The 17,337-nt window shown below is 45.1% G+C and overlaps 1 protein-coding gene across 1 annotated transcript in view; it reads left to right on the plus strand.

The window, feature by feature from the left end:
• Positions 1–1,606, plus strand: part of chrnb1 (cholinergic receptor, nicotinic, beta 1 (muscle)) — a 28,346-nt gene extending 26,740 nt beyond the window's left edge. The window contains exons 10-11 of the mRNA XM_071333692.1: positions 161–308; positions 613–1,606. Of these exons, the coding sequence (XP_071189793.1) occupies positions 161–308; positions 613–759 (295 nt within the window). The 3' untranslated portion in view covers positions 760–1,606. The remainder of the gene's footprint in view (positions 1–160; positions 309–612) is intronic.
• The last annotated feature ends 15,731 nt before the right edge of the window (positions 1,607–17,337 follow it).

Raw genomic sequence — 17,337 nt, forward strand, 5'->3', positions numbered from 1 at the left:
AATGCATGCTGATCTAGGATCAGAAAGGCAAACTGGTCCTATAACAGCACTCTGAGACACTATGAATTCAGGCCCAGAGCCACGAAACGGCCTAGGCGTATAGGGAATAGGAGGTAGTAGTTTATTCGGGATTGGAAATTCGTATCTTGTTTATGTCTAGGTACCAGTCTGAGGGCATGTGTACTGACCTGAGGAAGTTCATCGACGGGCCCAGCCACTACCTCACTCTGCCTCCGGAGCTCAAGACTGCCATCGAGGCCATCATCTACATCGCTGAGCAGCTACAGGCTGAGAAGGACTTTGCCGCTGTGAGTGCTGTGTGGGGGACCTGCCTGGGTTGAGCGTTCTCATTTGAAGTCTTTAGTTTCCCTTGCGATTTCTCCAGCTTCTGGAGAATATTGAAGATCTATATAGGGTCTGGGAATGGGCTGAGTGAATGGAGAGGGGTCTAAGAGGAAAGGGAAAGTCTAGATGTCTATAGCTTCTAGCCTGTACATTTCCCATAGCTCCGTCTATTTCATCCTCCTTCACGAGTATCGATTTATTCCTGTTATGGATCCCTTTACTTTCCTGACTTTTGTCTCTTCTTTGTTTCTCTCCCTCCCCCTCCAGCTGAGGGAGGACTGGCAGTATGTTGCCATGGTTGTGGATCGCATGTTCCTGTGGATCTTTGTGGTCTTCACTACTGTGGGAACCCTGGGCATCTTTGCCAACGCCAGCTTCAACCACACCCCCAGCGACCCCTTTAAGTACCCCTAACGTGGGACACACACTCCACGTATGCATGAACACACACAAGATCCCAAACTTTACCTCACTGAAACCCCAGAAGCCTTGACAGTTGCCCCAGCCTCCAAAACAGACATGCGTAGCGGGATCCTCTACAGGCTTGTCCACTCCACTTTTCTTACCAAAGATGCCTTGGACATAGCTACTCTATACTGTACATGGAAGGGTTTATTTTTCTATATCTGCTGTGCTGAAGTGTGACATTGCTGTAGTTCTGGGGCAGTAGGAATCAAGCGTCTCAGAGTAGGAGTGCTGATCTAGGATCAGCCCCCACCCCCCAGTCGATGGAATCTTACTCATTATGTTCTAAAAGGCTAAACTGATCCTAGATCAGCACTTCTATTGTGAGATGCTTTCTGAATACGGGCCCTGGTTTTACTAATATATATTTATTGATGGCTATATGTTTGGTGGGAGGATAAAGACAGTGAAAACCAGATACTATAAAATACCAAGTGTATGCATTTAATTTACCAGAGTGAGAATGTGTGTTTGGCATGTATACTATATGTACCTTTGGTCATCCTTTGTGTAGTTTAGTGTGTGTGAAGTCTATTCTTTTATTCAGGAGTAGAATAGCACAAACACACACACACATATATATATATATATCTATATAGTAATGGGAATTCCACAGGCAGTTGGTATAGCTGGTGAATACTGTGTGTATATATATTCCCATTACTGTAGAAATCTGTACCACACAAACACCTATCTCAATCACTATTTCTCTCTTCTCTCCCATACACACACACACACCTGTCTGTGACGCTTGTCGTGCTTTTGTTTTGTTTTTTTAAATAAATATCTGAGATGAGTCAAATCAAAGGCTCCATCTGTTGTCACAATGCAAGAGAGGGAGGCCTTGTCAACTGCTGGAACTTAGTTCCATTAATAACACTGGACACTGGTAAGTCCTCTGGGACCACTGGACAGGACACTACTCTACTGTCATGGCCTCCACCTTTAAAATAAAGACAGTGAGATGTTTAGCTTATATGTTAGATACTTTCTGTTATTTAGAGAAAGTATATGAATGAGAATCAAGAGACACCATCCCAGCATACGCAAGTGACAGCAGTGGACATGAGAATTGTCTTTGTATCTTGCAATGGGCAGTTTGTGTAGGTTTCCAGTTCTTCATTCAGCTCTGTGGTCAATGCCACCTGACTGAACAATGTCAACTGTGTCATTGTCAACAGACACAGATGAAACAACAGGTATGAATCCCAAATGGCACCCTATTACCTGCGTAGTGCACTGGGCCCTGGTCAAAAGTAGTGCACTATCTAGGGAATAGGGTGTCGTTTGGGACTTAGTGTCCAACACAGTGGCATTATGGGACAGTGGACAAATGACTGACTGACTGACTGACACACACACAGGCAAACTCCACTGTGTTTATATTGGGAGTAGTGCAGGCAAGAGGGAAGGTTCCAGCTATGTCCGCTCAACTCTGAGGTCTGAACCTGTTTCAGATTTCTGAACTGTTTGTGTTCTCTGGCAACACCCCTGCCAGGCTCGCCATCTTACCTCCACAGGAGCAGGGTCAAACTAGTGAGAAATAATGAGAGAGGGGGGAGAGAGAGTTGGAGGTAGGGGAGAGAGAGAGAGAGTTGGAGGTAGGGGAGAGAGAGTTGGGGGAAGGGGGTAGATAGAGAGTTGGAGGTAGGGGGAGAGAGAGAGTTGGGGGAAGGGGGGAGAGAGAGAGTTGGAGTGGGAGGGAGAGTAAAGAAAAAGGCAGAAGCCATCAGAAAAAGGTGCATTCCAGGACTAAGGGTTTATCCAGACTGTTTGACTTGACCTGAAAAAACTCTGGGCCCTAGTTTTCCTCTATGAAAACGCCCATAGGCTACAACAAGACACAGAGTTTTTCCTGCAGGGTTGTCATGAATGAAAACTCCTGTCCCTATGTTTTTCCGATTTACACATGCATTTAGAGGCTGCCTTCTAGCCTGATTACCTCTGTTGATAGTGATGTTTGAGTGTGTTGACCAGGTGTTGAATACTGCTGTGGTGTTTTATGGTTTGTTTGTGTGTGTGTGCTGGAGTTCCCCCAGGGTTTCTAATGATCTGCATATCACACACTGGGCAGAGCAGAGAACGCATGCCATTCCATCAAAGGACAGAAGAAGAGAAAGAAAGAGAGAGCGAAACTGAGTGTCGGGGGGTAGTAGAGTGAGAGCAACTGATAGTCTAACTAAACAGAGAGACAGACACAGATGGACAGACGGAAAATTGAAAGAGAGAGACATTAGGGGGTAGCATGCAATGAGGGTTCCACCAAAAGCATGGTGCGACCTGATGTGTGGCGTCTCAGGTATCCACCCCCCTTCCTCCTTCCTACGGGGGGAGTGATCATCTGAACCTCTCCCACTTTGTTCTCCCCAAAAATCTCCCCATTGTTATGCCCCCCTCTCCCCACCCCGACCAAACCTCAACAACAGGTATCTGACTACGGAGGCTTCCATAGGCCAAAACCCATTCCTCCCTCCTGTCAATCCCAGCACCGCCGGCCAATCAGGCGAGAGCTTCCCCAAGCGGACGACGCCCACCTATAAAGAGAGGAGAGAGAGAGAGAAACGTTTTGCACGCACAAGCAGGTTGTTGTAGCTATACGGTGGTGTACGGTGCTGTGCTGGCCTATTTCACACTTTGGACCTGGGTGTGTGTGTGGAGGCGTGTGTTAGTTGGAGTGTGTGTGTGTGAGGGTTAATGGTTTCGGAGAAGTGTTGGGTTCCTGGGTTCCTACTACCCAGGTTCCTGAACGACAATGCCTTTGAATTTGACCTTGTGACCCAGTGGGGGTGTTGAAAAACAAACATCCCCCCATGCTAGCTGGTGACCTCTGGGCCATTAGGTCCCTACAGTGGTGGTATAGTGTCCTCTGGGCCATTAGGTGCCTACAGCGGTGGTGTAGTGACCTCTGGGCCATTAGGTGCCTACAGCGGTGGTGTAGTGACCTCTGGGCCATTAGGTGCCTACATCGGTGGTGTAGTGACCTCTGGGCCATTAGGTGCCTACAGTGGTGGTGTAGTGTCCTCTGGGCCATTAGGTGCCTACAGTGCTGGTGTAGTGACCTCTGGGCCATTAGGTGCCTACAGTGCTGGTGTAGTGACCTCTGGGCCATTAGGTGCCTACATCGGTGGTGTAGTGACCTCTGGGCCATTAGGTGCCTACAGTGGTGGTGTAGTGTCCTCTGGGCCATTAGGTGCCTACAGTGCTGGTGTAGTGACCTCTGGGCCATTAGGTGCCTACAGTGGTGGTGTAGTGTCCATGTCTATCCTCTTTCTTTCTTTGGGGAGGAAAACCAGGCAGGACAGGTATGGATGGATCAGGGATTTTATGATTTCCTCTACAGAGAGAGGGGGGAGGAGAGAAGTGAGAAAGGGAGAGAGGGAAAGGGAGCAAGAGAGACAGAGAGGTAAATGGAGTGAAGGAGAGAGGCGGCCAGACGTGACAGTCACTATGATTAGAGGACATGGAACCAGGGAGCTAACGACCTGTTGGCGGGGGTGGAGATGGAGGGAGAGAGATGTACATGGTTTGCTGGTAAAATAAGTAACCTTGATCGAAGCAAAACTGTAAATCAGAAGTCCTTATTCAAATCCCCCCCCCCCCCCCCCAGGAGCAGCAGCATCAGAAGATCTTCCATAACTACAACCTGAAGGTCCATCCAGCCAAACACTGGGAGGAGACAGTCCAGGTCCGAGTGAGATTGGCCCTCCCGGTTTGTCAGCCTGGTACAACACACACATACGCTGAGTACACAAAACATTAAGAACACCTGCTCTGACCAGATTAATCCAGATGAAAGCTATGATCCCTTATTGATGTCACTTGTTAAATCCCCTTCAATCAGTGTAGATGAAGGGGGGGAGACAGGTTAAAGAAGGATTCTTAAGCCTTGAGACATGGATTGTGTATGTGTGCCATTCAGAGGGTGAATGGGGGGGTCAACTCAATATTAGTTAGGTGTTCCTAATGTTTGGTATACTCAGTGTATAAACATACACACAGCAAAACACTCAAACACACACACGCATATATTAACACACCCACAACCTCCTTCCCTTGGCACTGCCAGCCAGCCTTGTCTCAGCAACATCGAGCCTCCAATCATGCATGGATAATTAAGCTTTCCTAGGACAGTATAGCAGGCTGCCATGTACAAGAAGATTCACCCCCAACCTCAGTCTAATGTCTATCTCTCTGGGCAGAATGAGAAGAACGAGGCGATGACAACCAACGGTGCTCATGAATATATGGTGAGCGTCAAACATTTATCATCATCACCTCCTCTAAGCTTCCCTCTCATCTCCACGTTCTCCCTATCTCTTTTCAAAATGAAATTAGGGCTACGTCTCGGGTGTAGCCTCGCTCGGCTTTTCTTCCCTTGGTCTGCAGCGCAAATTGTTATTGGAGAAGGCCCGAGTGTGTGTGACAGTGCAGTGTCTTTGTAAATGAGACCGCCACAGCAGCGTTAGAAATGACAGCAACGTCAGAGAACTGTAATAATGATTTCATCTGTCTGTTCCCATTCTGTCCTTTCTCTTTTATCTCCTCGTTTTGTGACTTAATCTCTCTCTCTCCACCCCCTCCATCTTTCTCTAGGCGTGGACAGACTACAGGCTATCATGGAATCGAGAAGATTAGAATAATATAGAAGTCCTCTGTCCCGCTCCGACATAGAATAGCATAGAACATGACCAAGAGTTTGGAATAGCATAGAACGCCATCCCTGTTCCATGACCAACAGTTTTTCCTGACTATGTGACACTGAACTGGAAAAAGTCTGCCCTCCTCAGGTGTCCCTAAAACTGGGGCCTTGCGGAACTGGAGGTAACCGCCCTGTCCCATTCCTCCCTATCCCTTTTCCTCAGTGCTGAGGATTCAAATCACATTCCTGGCATGTGTTTCTGTACATCTACTTCAACCCCCCCTTCCCATTTCTCACTGTCAATCGTGAATGATAATTCTGCAGGTTAGCGTTTTTCGTCATAACTCTTGTTCTGGAAGCAGCTCTGCAGTGGTTACTAGCTGGCATAGTCATAAAATCAGATTTTAACCCTAACCTTAATCACAACACTAACCTTAAATTAAGACAAAAAAGCTTCTTTTTTTTATGCATTTTTATAATAGAGGAAATCTCTCAGTTCTGCCTCAAGGACAAGACTCATTCCCGTAAACGTCAACCTACAACAATTCTTCAAGTTTTACCACGGGAAACGTCCATGCAGCATCTGCATGCCAACCATTTGATCTCAATCAGTTTCATGGGGTCATGCGTTCTTCCGTTTAAGAACCCAACCAATTTTACTTCACGTTGAAGAGCTTTTTGAGTAAAACGTTTTGCAACAGAATCCAACTAATGAATACACCCCTGGTTTTCTGTTATACCTGATAATTACACCCCTCTGGTGTCCCAGGTCTAAATCAGTCCTTGTTTAGAGGGCCATCTTGCATAAATGTATTTTGCCCCCCACACCAAACGCGATCACGACACGCAGGTTAAAATAGCAGAACAAACTCGGAACCAATGACATTAATTTGGGGACAGGTCGAAAAGCATTAAACATGTATGGCAATTTAGCTAGTTAGCTTGCTGTTGCTAGCTAATTTGTCTTGGGATATAAACATTGAGTTGTTATTTTATCCGAATTGCACTTGCTCCTCTACTCCGCCAATTAATCCACACATAAAACGGCCAACCGAATCGTTTCTAGTCATCTCTCCTCCTTCCAGGCCTTTTCATCTTTGAACTTATATGGTGATTGGCATCTAAACTTTCATAGTATTACCACGACTACCGGCAAAACAGTTCGTCTTTCAATCACCCACGTGGGTATAACCAATGAGGAGATGGCACGCGGGTACCTGCTTCTATAAACCAATTAGGAGATGGGAGAGGCAGGACTTGCAGCGCGATCTGCGTCAGAAATAGAAAGGAGTTCTATTTTAGCCCTTGGCAATGCAGACACTCGTTGGCGCAATAATTGAATAACATGGATTTCTAAATGTATTTTGCGACGTGTCCGGTCTGGTCAGCATGTTTGCCAAATACATTTAACTCAGTTTTTCACAATTCCTGACATTTAATCCTGGTAAAGATTTCCTGTCTTAGGTCAATTAGGATCACCACTTTATTTTAAGAATGTGAAATGTCAGAATAATAGTAGAGAGAATTATTTATTTCAGCTTTTATTTCTTTCATCACATTCCCAGTGGGTCAGAAGTTTACATACTCAATTAGTATTTGGTAGCATTGCCTTTGAAATTGTTTAACTTGGGTCAAACGTTTCGGGTAGCCTTCCACAAGCTTCCCACAATAAGTTGGGTGAATTTTGGCCCATTCCTCCTGATAGAGCTGGTGTAACTGAGTCAGGTTTGTAGGCCTCGTAGCTCGCACACGCTTTTTCAGTTCTGCCCACAATTTTTTTATAGAATTGAGGTCAGGGCTTTGTGATGGCCACTCCAATACCTTGACTTTGTTGTCCTTAAGCCATTTTGCCACAACTTTGGAAGTATGCTTGGGGTCATTGTCCATTTGGAAGACCCATTTACGACCAAGCTTTAGCTTCCTGACTGATGTCTTGAGATGTTGCTTCAATATATCCACATACTTTTCCTCCCGCATGATGCCATCTATTTTGTGGGGTGCACCAGTCCCTCCTGCAGCAAAGCACCCCCACAACATGATGCTGCCACCCCCGTGCTTCATGGTTGGGATGGTGCTCTTCGGCTTGCAAGCCTCCCCCTTTTTCCTCCTAACATAACGATGGTCATTATGGCCAAACAGTTCTATTTTTGTTTCATCAGAACAGAGGACATTTCTCCAAAAAGTACAATCTTTGTCCCCATGTTTAGTTTCAATCTGTAGTCTGGCTTTTTTATGGCGGTTTTGGAGCAGTGGCTTCTTCCTTGCTGAGCGGCCTTTCATGTAATGTCGATATAGGACTTGTTTTACTGTGGATATAGATACTTTTGTACCTGTTTCCTCCAGCATCTTCACAAGGTCCTTTGCTGCTGTTCTGGGATTGATTTGCACTTTTCGCACCAAAGTACGTTCATCTCTAGGAGAAAGAACGCGTCTCCGTGGTCCCACGATGTTTATATTTGTGTACAGATGAACCTTCAGGCGTTTGGAAATTGCTCCCAAGGATGAACCAGACGTGTGGAGGTCTACAATTTGTTTCCTGAGGTCTTGGCTGATTTCTTTTGATTTTCCCATGATGTCAAGCAAAGAGGCACTGAGTTTGAAGGTAGGCCTTGAAATACATCCACAGGTTCACCTCCAATTGACTCAAATGATGTCAATTAGCCTATCAGAAGCTTCTTGAGCCATGACATAATTTTCTGGAATTTTCCAAGCTGTTTAAAGGCACAGTCAACTTAGTGTATGTAAACTTCTGATCCACTGGAATTGTGACACAGTGAATTAAACAATTGTTGGAAAATGACTTGTCATGCACAAAGTTGATGTCCTAACCGATTTGCCAAAACTCTAGTTTGTTAACAAGAAATTTGTGGAGTGGTTGAAAAACAAGTTTTAATGACTCCAAGCTAAGTGTATGTAAACTTCAGACTTCAACTGTATATTAGCATGTACGTGACATCAGTCAAAACACCTCAAAACAGGACACGGTATCAAGAACAAGATCAAACTTTCTGAAACGAGACACTTATGATTCCCACATGGCAGATTGTCATTGTTGCTATCTTTCCATCCAGAATCACAACACCACACAGACTTCTGCCCCACTGAAGCGCGCACATCGTTTTCGTGACGTTCTCAGCCAACCCATCTATGACTCATTAGGATATTCCCCGTTTGACATTACAAGCAGGTGCAGTCTTAACTTTTATTGTGAATTTGGTTTGGGCAGTGTGACACACACAGGCAGTATAGTTGGCAGCAAAAGGGCTGCCATCACATTTGATGACAAAGTTGATTTATAATTGTGTGTAGGGCAGTGTATGCCTAGACTAGGGGCTCAATTCACTCTGTCGTACAGTAGCTGTCTTTTCTCATGGTCAGTTTAAAATCACTATGATTTTACAAGCCAGAATAATGTACCAGTGTAGTCTCCCCTCATTGGTTGATTTAGAATGTAGCCTACACCAACAGGATTGGCCAGTTCAGGTGACGGTTAGACACTTGGCAACAGGCACAGTCTAGATGACAAGGCCATAAAAATGAATTCCACATACATTAGGATTCAATAAAAAAGATGAAGCTGTATTCGTGAACAAAGTCAACTTGAGTAATTTGACATAAGAAATCCCACCAAATGACTCCTGAGTGAGCAGTGAATACCCCCGTAGACAGCACCCCCACCACATCTTCCCGCGGCCATGTTTGTGGCTGTAGGATAGTCCATCTTATTCCCACGCATTAGGCTTAATTTCTATTGAAAGATTCAAGTTGACGTAGCATAGCGTTAGCTGTCATGTACCATTTAATTTGCAAAACATTTCAGGTGTAGTCAGTATGAGTCAGTTAGTGTACATCGCAATAGGTAAAACACGAAAAAAGCATACCATTCTAAAAAAAGAAAAGCCATCAGAAACCTAACCCTGGACAGAAACAGAAACCTAACCCTGGACCTACCTACTGTTGCACAGGAACCTAACCCTGGACCTACCTACTGTTGCACAGAAACCTAACCCTGGACCTACCTACTGTTGCACAGAAACCTAACCCTGGACCTACCTACTGTTGCACAGAAACCTAACCCTGGACCTACCTACTGTTGCACAGGAACCTAACCCTGGACCTACCTACTGTTGCACAGGAACCTAACCCTGGACCTACCTACTGTTACACAGGAACCTAACCCTGGACCTACCTACTGTTGCACAGGAACCTAACCCTGGACCTACCTACTGTTGCACAGGAACCTAACCCTGGACCTACCTACTGTTGCACAGAAACATGAAACTCGTGTAGTGAGTGTCAGAGTTTATTGGTAAAACATGGAAGCGTAAAAAGTAGACTACATAAACTGTTGCACGTCCTTTTTATGCCCATGTCCTTACGTGTGTGGTAAGAATGAGGTAGCCTAAACTAAGGGCTATGTCAAGGGCAAGAACTATTGGCAATCAGAGGCTAGGCCTGCTAACTAGGTTGTCTAACAGCATAATTGTTTTCTTATCTCCCATGAGTCACGTCCGCTTGTCATTTGGCCTGATTCAGACATGCAGGAGTGTGTTTCTGTCCCTGTCTGACAGGCTGAACACAGCCTTGGGATGTTTCTCAGAGTCTGTAACATCTCCTCTACTTAAGTGCCAGTAAACCTGCCACTGGCAGATGTCATCAGGGAGATTGCTATACGGCCCCAGCCAATCGCTCGAGCCAGAACACCAGCCCCACCAATAAGCTGTTTGCGCACTCAAAGCACAGGAGGTTGAGGCCGATGCATGCGGGGATCCCAGGGTTTAAGAGCTCACTGGCGATACACAGGACCAGGTAAGACGCCCACGTTGTGCTGAAGCTCAAAGTTTACCTCAGTAAAGGGGGGGCCTCTGCCATTCGGCCTCCACTGACAGTGCTTTCGCCTCGTCAGCCCCTGGCTGCCCCAACTTGGCATACCTGAAGCTCAAATCGCTATGCACCGTTGGGTTGACGTCGTCCCTCTGCTCTGACAGCCTGTTGGCCTCCTTCAGCCACGAGGACAGTTGTTTGTAGTGGGGCAGCAGCACACATGCGATGGCTACGCAGATCCCCACTGAGAAATGTACCATAAACACAGACTCCTGCACCGCGCACCCTAAAGCGTTTCTCCCTCGCTCGTATTCAACCTCTATGAGATTGGTGACAGCTGAGTAGCAGGAGCGTACGCCGGCTAGCGCCCATACCAGCAGCATCAGGGTGCAGTTCCACAGGGCCCTGCAGGCGGTGGTGTGGCACACGGCATAGCGTGGCTTGGAGGCGTCGTCCAGCAGCCGTACTCTGTTGTCTACAAAGAGTACAGAGTACTTGTTAGCTGTACTCTACAAAGAGCTTCTCACAAGCAGGCAATGTTTTTTCTAGTGTTATCAGTATTGCCTGGCCTCTTGTGACATGTATACAGAAACAACACTTCAACTCTCCCTTTCAATGGATGTAGTATCCCTTAGTTTGGATTCCACAAACCTAAAGTGTTAAATACAGTAGCCTCATACATTTAACTAGTGACAGGCAGAAGCTGGTCAAAGGCTAACATTTCCGAGTATAGCAATCCAATGACAATATTTTCAGCTATAGAAAACGACAAGTTAGTCCCAGTGTAGGAGGAAATGAATGCCTTCTGAGATGATGCAATTGCCTATCCCAGATATTTTCCACTGAAACTGGAATCGTCAAAGATGAAAAGCTTCAAAAACTATCATGCTGATCTCACGGACTGCTAGTCCTTGCATCCAGAGCGCCAACTATGAATTTGAGCATGATTGGATTCCTTCAGCCCCATCCCTCAGCTTAATTGCAAACCAAGTGACTGGGCTGCCTTTGACTATTGATCCCTGTAAGAATGTGATCATCTGAACACTTCACATTTAGGCTCTACCCACTCAATTGTTGTGGGTAATCCTGCTGTAGACAGTATTTTCAGGTGAACCAAAAGAAGAGCAGTTGTTCATCAATAAAAAATATCTGGTATATTACAAGAAGTCAGAGAGAACACATTCAGGGCAGAGGCAAAGAAAAGGTCTATCGGGCTTCTTGGAGACAGAAATCAGACAGTACCAAATGTTTTCTAAACATCAGCCCTGGAAGCTTGTTTTAAGGATACAAAATCACAGTGTTCATAATGTCATCAACACAAAGCGAAGTAATCAGTGTGTCCTTGTACCTTCAGTAGTTCTGCTATCAAACGGTATAGGAACAATCAAATTCCACTGTGCCACCAGGATGGAGCCAGCATGCCATGATTATTTTACTCATACAAAGCTGTTCATTTTAGTCTACTCAAACAGACCCCATTTCAAAGGAAACAAGCACTCATTAAGATCAGGTGTCACTAATTAGTGGGCACGACCAACACACCTTAACACACTTAACTTGATAGAGGATAGAGAGAGTTTTGTTGATGCTGAGAACAGAATGTACATATTTTTAAGTAACATTCTTAGAACGTTCTCTGAACATCATTACGTTTTCTTGTGTTTTTTCTGAAACGTTTTCTTCATTTACTTAGAGCAGAATTTAGAGCTTATTGGTGTTAATGTGTACAATATATATTTTTTGAACATTCCCAGAATATTGCCAAGAACTGACATAAAAGAGAACCATACGTTCTCTGAACATTCTGAGAACATCGCTTAAGTCACACCAACGTTCCCAGAATGTAGTAAAAATATGACAATTAAATAGAATCACGTGGGAACTTGTGTGGAAGGTTCTGTGGAAATACTGAAATTCCAACAGAAGAACATTGTTTCCTAACGTTCTTGGAGCAATTTGAGAACATAACTTTAAATAGAACCACGAGTACACCTGTAGGAAACATTATGCTGTAGTACTGAAATTGCAACAGAAGAACGTTGTTTTTTAATGTGCTCTGAACTATTTGAGAACATGCCCGATGTCAAACCAGTTGGAGAACGTTCCTAGAACATTAACAATATTTTTATTAATTTTGTCAAGTTCCTTAGAATGTTCAAAAGCCAATCAACTATCCTGCACCATTCCCAGAAAGTTGTGGGGAGGTTTTATCCAAAATAGCCATAGGACAACCACGCTTTCACCAAGCTCTAAGAAACATCTGGTTCTCAGAATGTTATGTGCTAGCTGGGAGACAAATGTTCAGTTTTACCTGTTTACCTGTTCCCAGAACCAATGGGAAACCAAAAACGTATGTTCCCACAACTTCCAAGGAACCAAATGTGCTAGCTGGGATGGGGGAGAGCGATTGAGAGCGATGTACATGGTTTGCTGGTTAAATAGATTTTTTTCAAATGTAACATTTAAAGGTCATTAACACTCCATTGTCTGATCATTCTATTTACAATCTATTTTGACTTCAGATTTTTCCGCTATTCCAGACATGATTGAATTCCTTCATCCCCATCCCTCAGCTTAATTGCAAACCAAGTGACAGGGCTGCCTTTGACTCAATTCAAAATGTAAGAATTGTTTTACAACAACAAGAAAAAGCTAGCAATCCACTTAATACTGTGATCATTTGAACACTTCGCATAGCTTTGCCTCTCAATTGTTGTGAGTAATCCTGGTGTAAAGAGAATTTTCAGGTGAACCAAAAGGAGAGCAGTTGTTGATATTAATAAAAAATATATATCCGGTCTATTACAATAATTCAGGGAGAACACCTCCTTAACAGAAGCAAAGAAAATGTCTAACGGGCCTCTTGGAGACAGGCCCTTTCTAGTCAAAATGAAAGACTGCGACTTTGCCAGCTGCTACAGAATCACAGTGTTCATAATGTCATCAATACAATGATAGTCAGTGTGTCCTCAGTCCTTGTACCTTCAGTAGCTTATGGTGTCAAGCACTATCAAACAATATGAGAACAATCCATAACATTCAGTAACAGGTATAGTGACCATCAACCCGTACACAAATAGTGCACTGGAAATCATGTGCACTACAGAATGGGGAAACATATAAATATGTTAGGCATTGTGTCAATTACTCATCTGAATATGAATCATCATCTTAAGTATTTCCATCCCCGTTTTGGTCATTTGAAATACACATCAAAAGTGGCATGCCAGTGACCAATCAGTATTTCAATGCATTTTCAAGTTTAAGACTACTACAAGTTTCACAGTATTACAATAAAAAACGTTGGCCATCCTAAAACAATTACAGGCAGGTCTTCACCCCCCTCCCTCTGTCTAATTTCTTCAGTAGCCCGCTCTCTGAGCAGCCGAACGAGTAGAGCAGAGACTGAAGTAGAAAATCCTGCGCATGCGTAGAAGCTTTGGAGAGGGGTCCAGAGAAGTCGGATCCACAGCCACTCAGTTGAATTTTTTTTCTGGTCAAGTCCACATGATCAGGAAAAAACTTTGGCCCTACCATAATCTCTAGGTATAGAGGCTAATTACTAGGGCTTTGTAGATTGTCATACTGGGTGTGTAGTTCGTGCAAGGTTCCCTTGAAAAGGAGACCTTGGTCTCAATGGGACTCTCCTGCCTAAATAAAATAAAAAAAGTAAAAGTGCATCACATGACTCCTGCAGCCCTCATCCTCCACATACAACACCTGTTCTGCTATGCTATGTTTTCCTGTGTTGCTGCCATGCTATGTTGTTGTCTTAGGTCTCTCTTTATGTTGTGTTGTCTCTCTTGTCGTGATGTGTGTCAACGTGCTGGTCTACAGCGATGAGACAGTGAACTGGCTGCCTCCTGCTATCTACCGCAGCAGCTGCCCTATAAACCAGTACATCATAGCCAGACCTGGGTTCAAATACTATTTAAGATCTTTCAAATATATATATATATTTTTTAAGTTTACCCCTTTTTCTCCACAATTTCATGGTATCCAATTGGTAGTTAGTCTTGTCTCATCGCTGCAACTCCCGTACAGACTCGGGAGAGGCAAAGGTCGAGAGCCGTGCGTCCTCCGAAATACAACCCAACCAATCCGCACTGCTTCTTGACACAATGCCCACTTAACCTGGAAGCAAGTTGCACCAATGTGTCGGAGTAAACACTGTACACCTGGTGACCGTGTCAGTGTGCACTGCGCCCGGCCCGCCACAGGAGTTGCTAGAGCGCGATGAGACAAGGACAACCTGACCGGCCAAACCCTCCCCTAACCCGGACAACGCTGGGCCAATTGTGAGCCGCCTCATGGGTCTCCTGGTCACGTCCGGCTGTAACACAGCATGGGATCGAACCTGGGTCGGTAGTGATGCCTCAAGCACTGCAGTGCCTTAGACCTCTACTCCATTCGGGAGGCATAAAATCAAACATGTTTGAAAATTTCAGGATGTCTGGGACTGCTCCAAGATGGTATCGGTAGCCGAAAGTGTGTGCGTGCGCGTGCGCGCGTGTGTGTGCGTGTGCGTGCGTGTGTGTGCGTGTGTGTGCGCGCGTGGTGTGTGCGTGTGTGTGTGTGTGTGTGTGTGTGTGTGTGTGTGCGTGTGTGTGTGTGTGTGTGTGTGTGTGTGTGTGTGTGTGTGTGTGTGTGTGTGTGTGTGTGTGTGTGTGTGTGTGTGTGTGTGTGTGTGTGTGTGTGTGAGGGGGAGAGAGAGAGAGAGCTCTTTCCACCTCAGGGCCCAGCTATGCTCCGTCCTGCCTACTGCGTGACAGCAGCATTCCAGGGCTTCTATTCATTACCACAGACAGATGGAGCCTGCCTCGCTCCGTCACTCACTCTTTCTCACACACACTCACACAGTCACATAAACAGACAGATATAGTTTACAAACACACACAGACACCCACACTTAGAGAGCAAACGAATAGAGGCACACATACTCATGAACTCATACATAGCACACCCACTCACACCCTCTCACACCGACACACAGAACAGAGACACACCAGTAGATCACAGCTACTTTATTTAGCATTTTTCTCCAGTGCCAGCCTTGCTATTACAGTTAGGTCCACTGTGTGCCCATTCTTGGCAGTAGTATAATCTTCACTAGACCAATTGATGTCTCATCTCAGGGATATACAGCCCCCATAAAATATGAGTCTGGCATTGTAGTTCTATTCCTTCTATCCCTATACCCTTTATACCACACACACATATGTACATACACACACACACACACTTAATCCCCTTTCTTTACCGGAACTGGTCTGGTTTCCTACTTCCCCAGTCTAAGGGGAGATATCTGGTGTCGCCCTGTGTCCCTGGTGACATCATGCTCCCCTCAGTGACACCCTAGCTCACACACACACTCCCTTAGCCTTTGTGTTGCCAGGAGGTTATGATGCCCACATGATGGTGGAGGTGATGACTAATAGGTGGAATCTGGTGCCAGTCTGGCCTCCCTAAAGAGGTGATAGCTGATAGATACTAAATGGCCCTGGGCCCTGGGCCTGGCTAACGAACACACACATCTCTCATTGGCTGTGTGAGTATAAAACAGTGAAATATTTGTACATGTATCTCCATAAAACCAACTGTACATGTATGGTGTATTAAATATTCTAAATATTCGGTGAGCATCAAAATTGATATACTGATATATTGCTAGTGATGTATGGCTTATGATATAGTGATATATTGCTAATGATATAGTAATATTGTGATATATTGCTAGTGATACAGTGATATATTGCTAATGATATAGTGATATATATTTGTATTTTTTTCACCTTCATTTAACAAGGTAGGCCAGTTGAGAACAAGTTCTCATTTACAACCTCGAACTGGCCAAGAGAAAGCAAAGCAGTGCGACAAAAACAACACAGAATTACACATGGAATAAACAAATGTACAGTCAACACAGTAGAAAAATCTGTAAACAGTGTGTGCAAATGAAGTAAGGAGTTAAGGCAATAAATAGGCCATAGTGGCAAAGTAACTACAATTTAGCAATTTACACTGGAGTGATATATGTGCAGATGAGGATGTGCAAGTAGAAGTACTGGTGTGCAAAAGAGCAGAAAAAATATACACTGCTCAAAAAAATAAAGGGAACACTAAAATAACACATCCTAGATCTGAATGAATGAAATATTCTTATTAAATACTTTTTTCTTTACATAGTTGAATGTGCTGACAACAAAATCACACAAAAATTATCAATGGAAATCAAATTTATCAACCCATGGAGGTCTGGATTTGGAGTCACACTCAAAATTAAAGTGGAAAACCACACTACAGGCTGATCCAGCTTTGATGTAATGTCCTTAAAACAAGTCAAAATGAGGCTCAGTAGTGTGTGTGGCCTCCACGTGCCTGTATGACCTCCCTACAACGCCTGGGCATGCTCCTGATGAGGTGGCGGATGGTCTCCTGAGGGATCTCCTCCCAGACCTGGACTAAAGCATCCGCCAACTCCTGGACAGTCTGTGGTGCAACGTGGCGTTGGTGGATGGAGCGAGACATGATGTCCCAGATGTGCTCAATTGGATTCAGGTCTGGGGAACGGGCGGGCCAGTCCATAGCATCAATGCCTTCCTCTTGCAGGAACTGCTGACACACTCCAGCCACATGAGGTCTAGCATTGTCTTGCATTAGGAGGAACCCAGGGCCAACCGCACCAGCATATGGTCTCACAAGGGGTCTGAGGATCTCATCTCGGTACCTAATGGCAGTCAGGCTACCTCTGGCGAGCACATGGAGGGCTGTGCGGCCCCCCAAAGAAATGCCACCCCACACCATGACTGACCCACCGCCAAACCGGTCATGCTGGAGGATGTTGCAGGCAGCAGAACGTTCTCCACGGCGTCTCCAGACTCTGTCACGTCTGTCACGTGCTCAGTGTGAACCTGCTTTCATCTGTGAAGAGCACAGGGCGCCAGTGGAGAATTTGCCAATCTTGGTGTACTCTGGCAAATGCCAAACGTCCTGCACGGTGTTGGGCTGTAAGCACAACCCCCACCTGTGGACATCGGGCCCTCATACCACCCTCATGGAGTCTG

The sequence above is a fragment of the Salvelinus alpinus genome, chromosome 11 (assembly GCF_045679555.1).
Source record: "Salvelinus alpinus chromosome 11, SLU_Salpinus.1, whole genome shotgun sequence".
NCBI classification, from domain to species: Eukaryota; Metazoa; Chordata; class Actinopteri; order Salmoniformes; family Salmonidae; genus Salvelinus; species Salvelinus alpinus.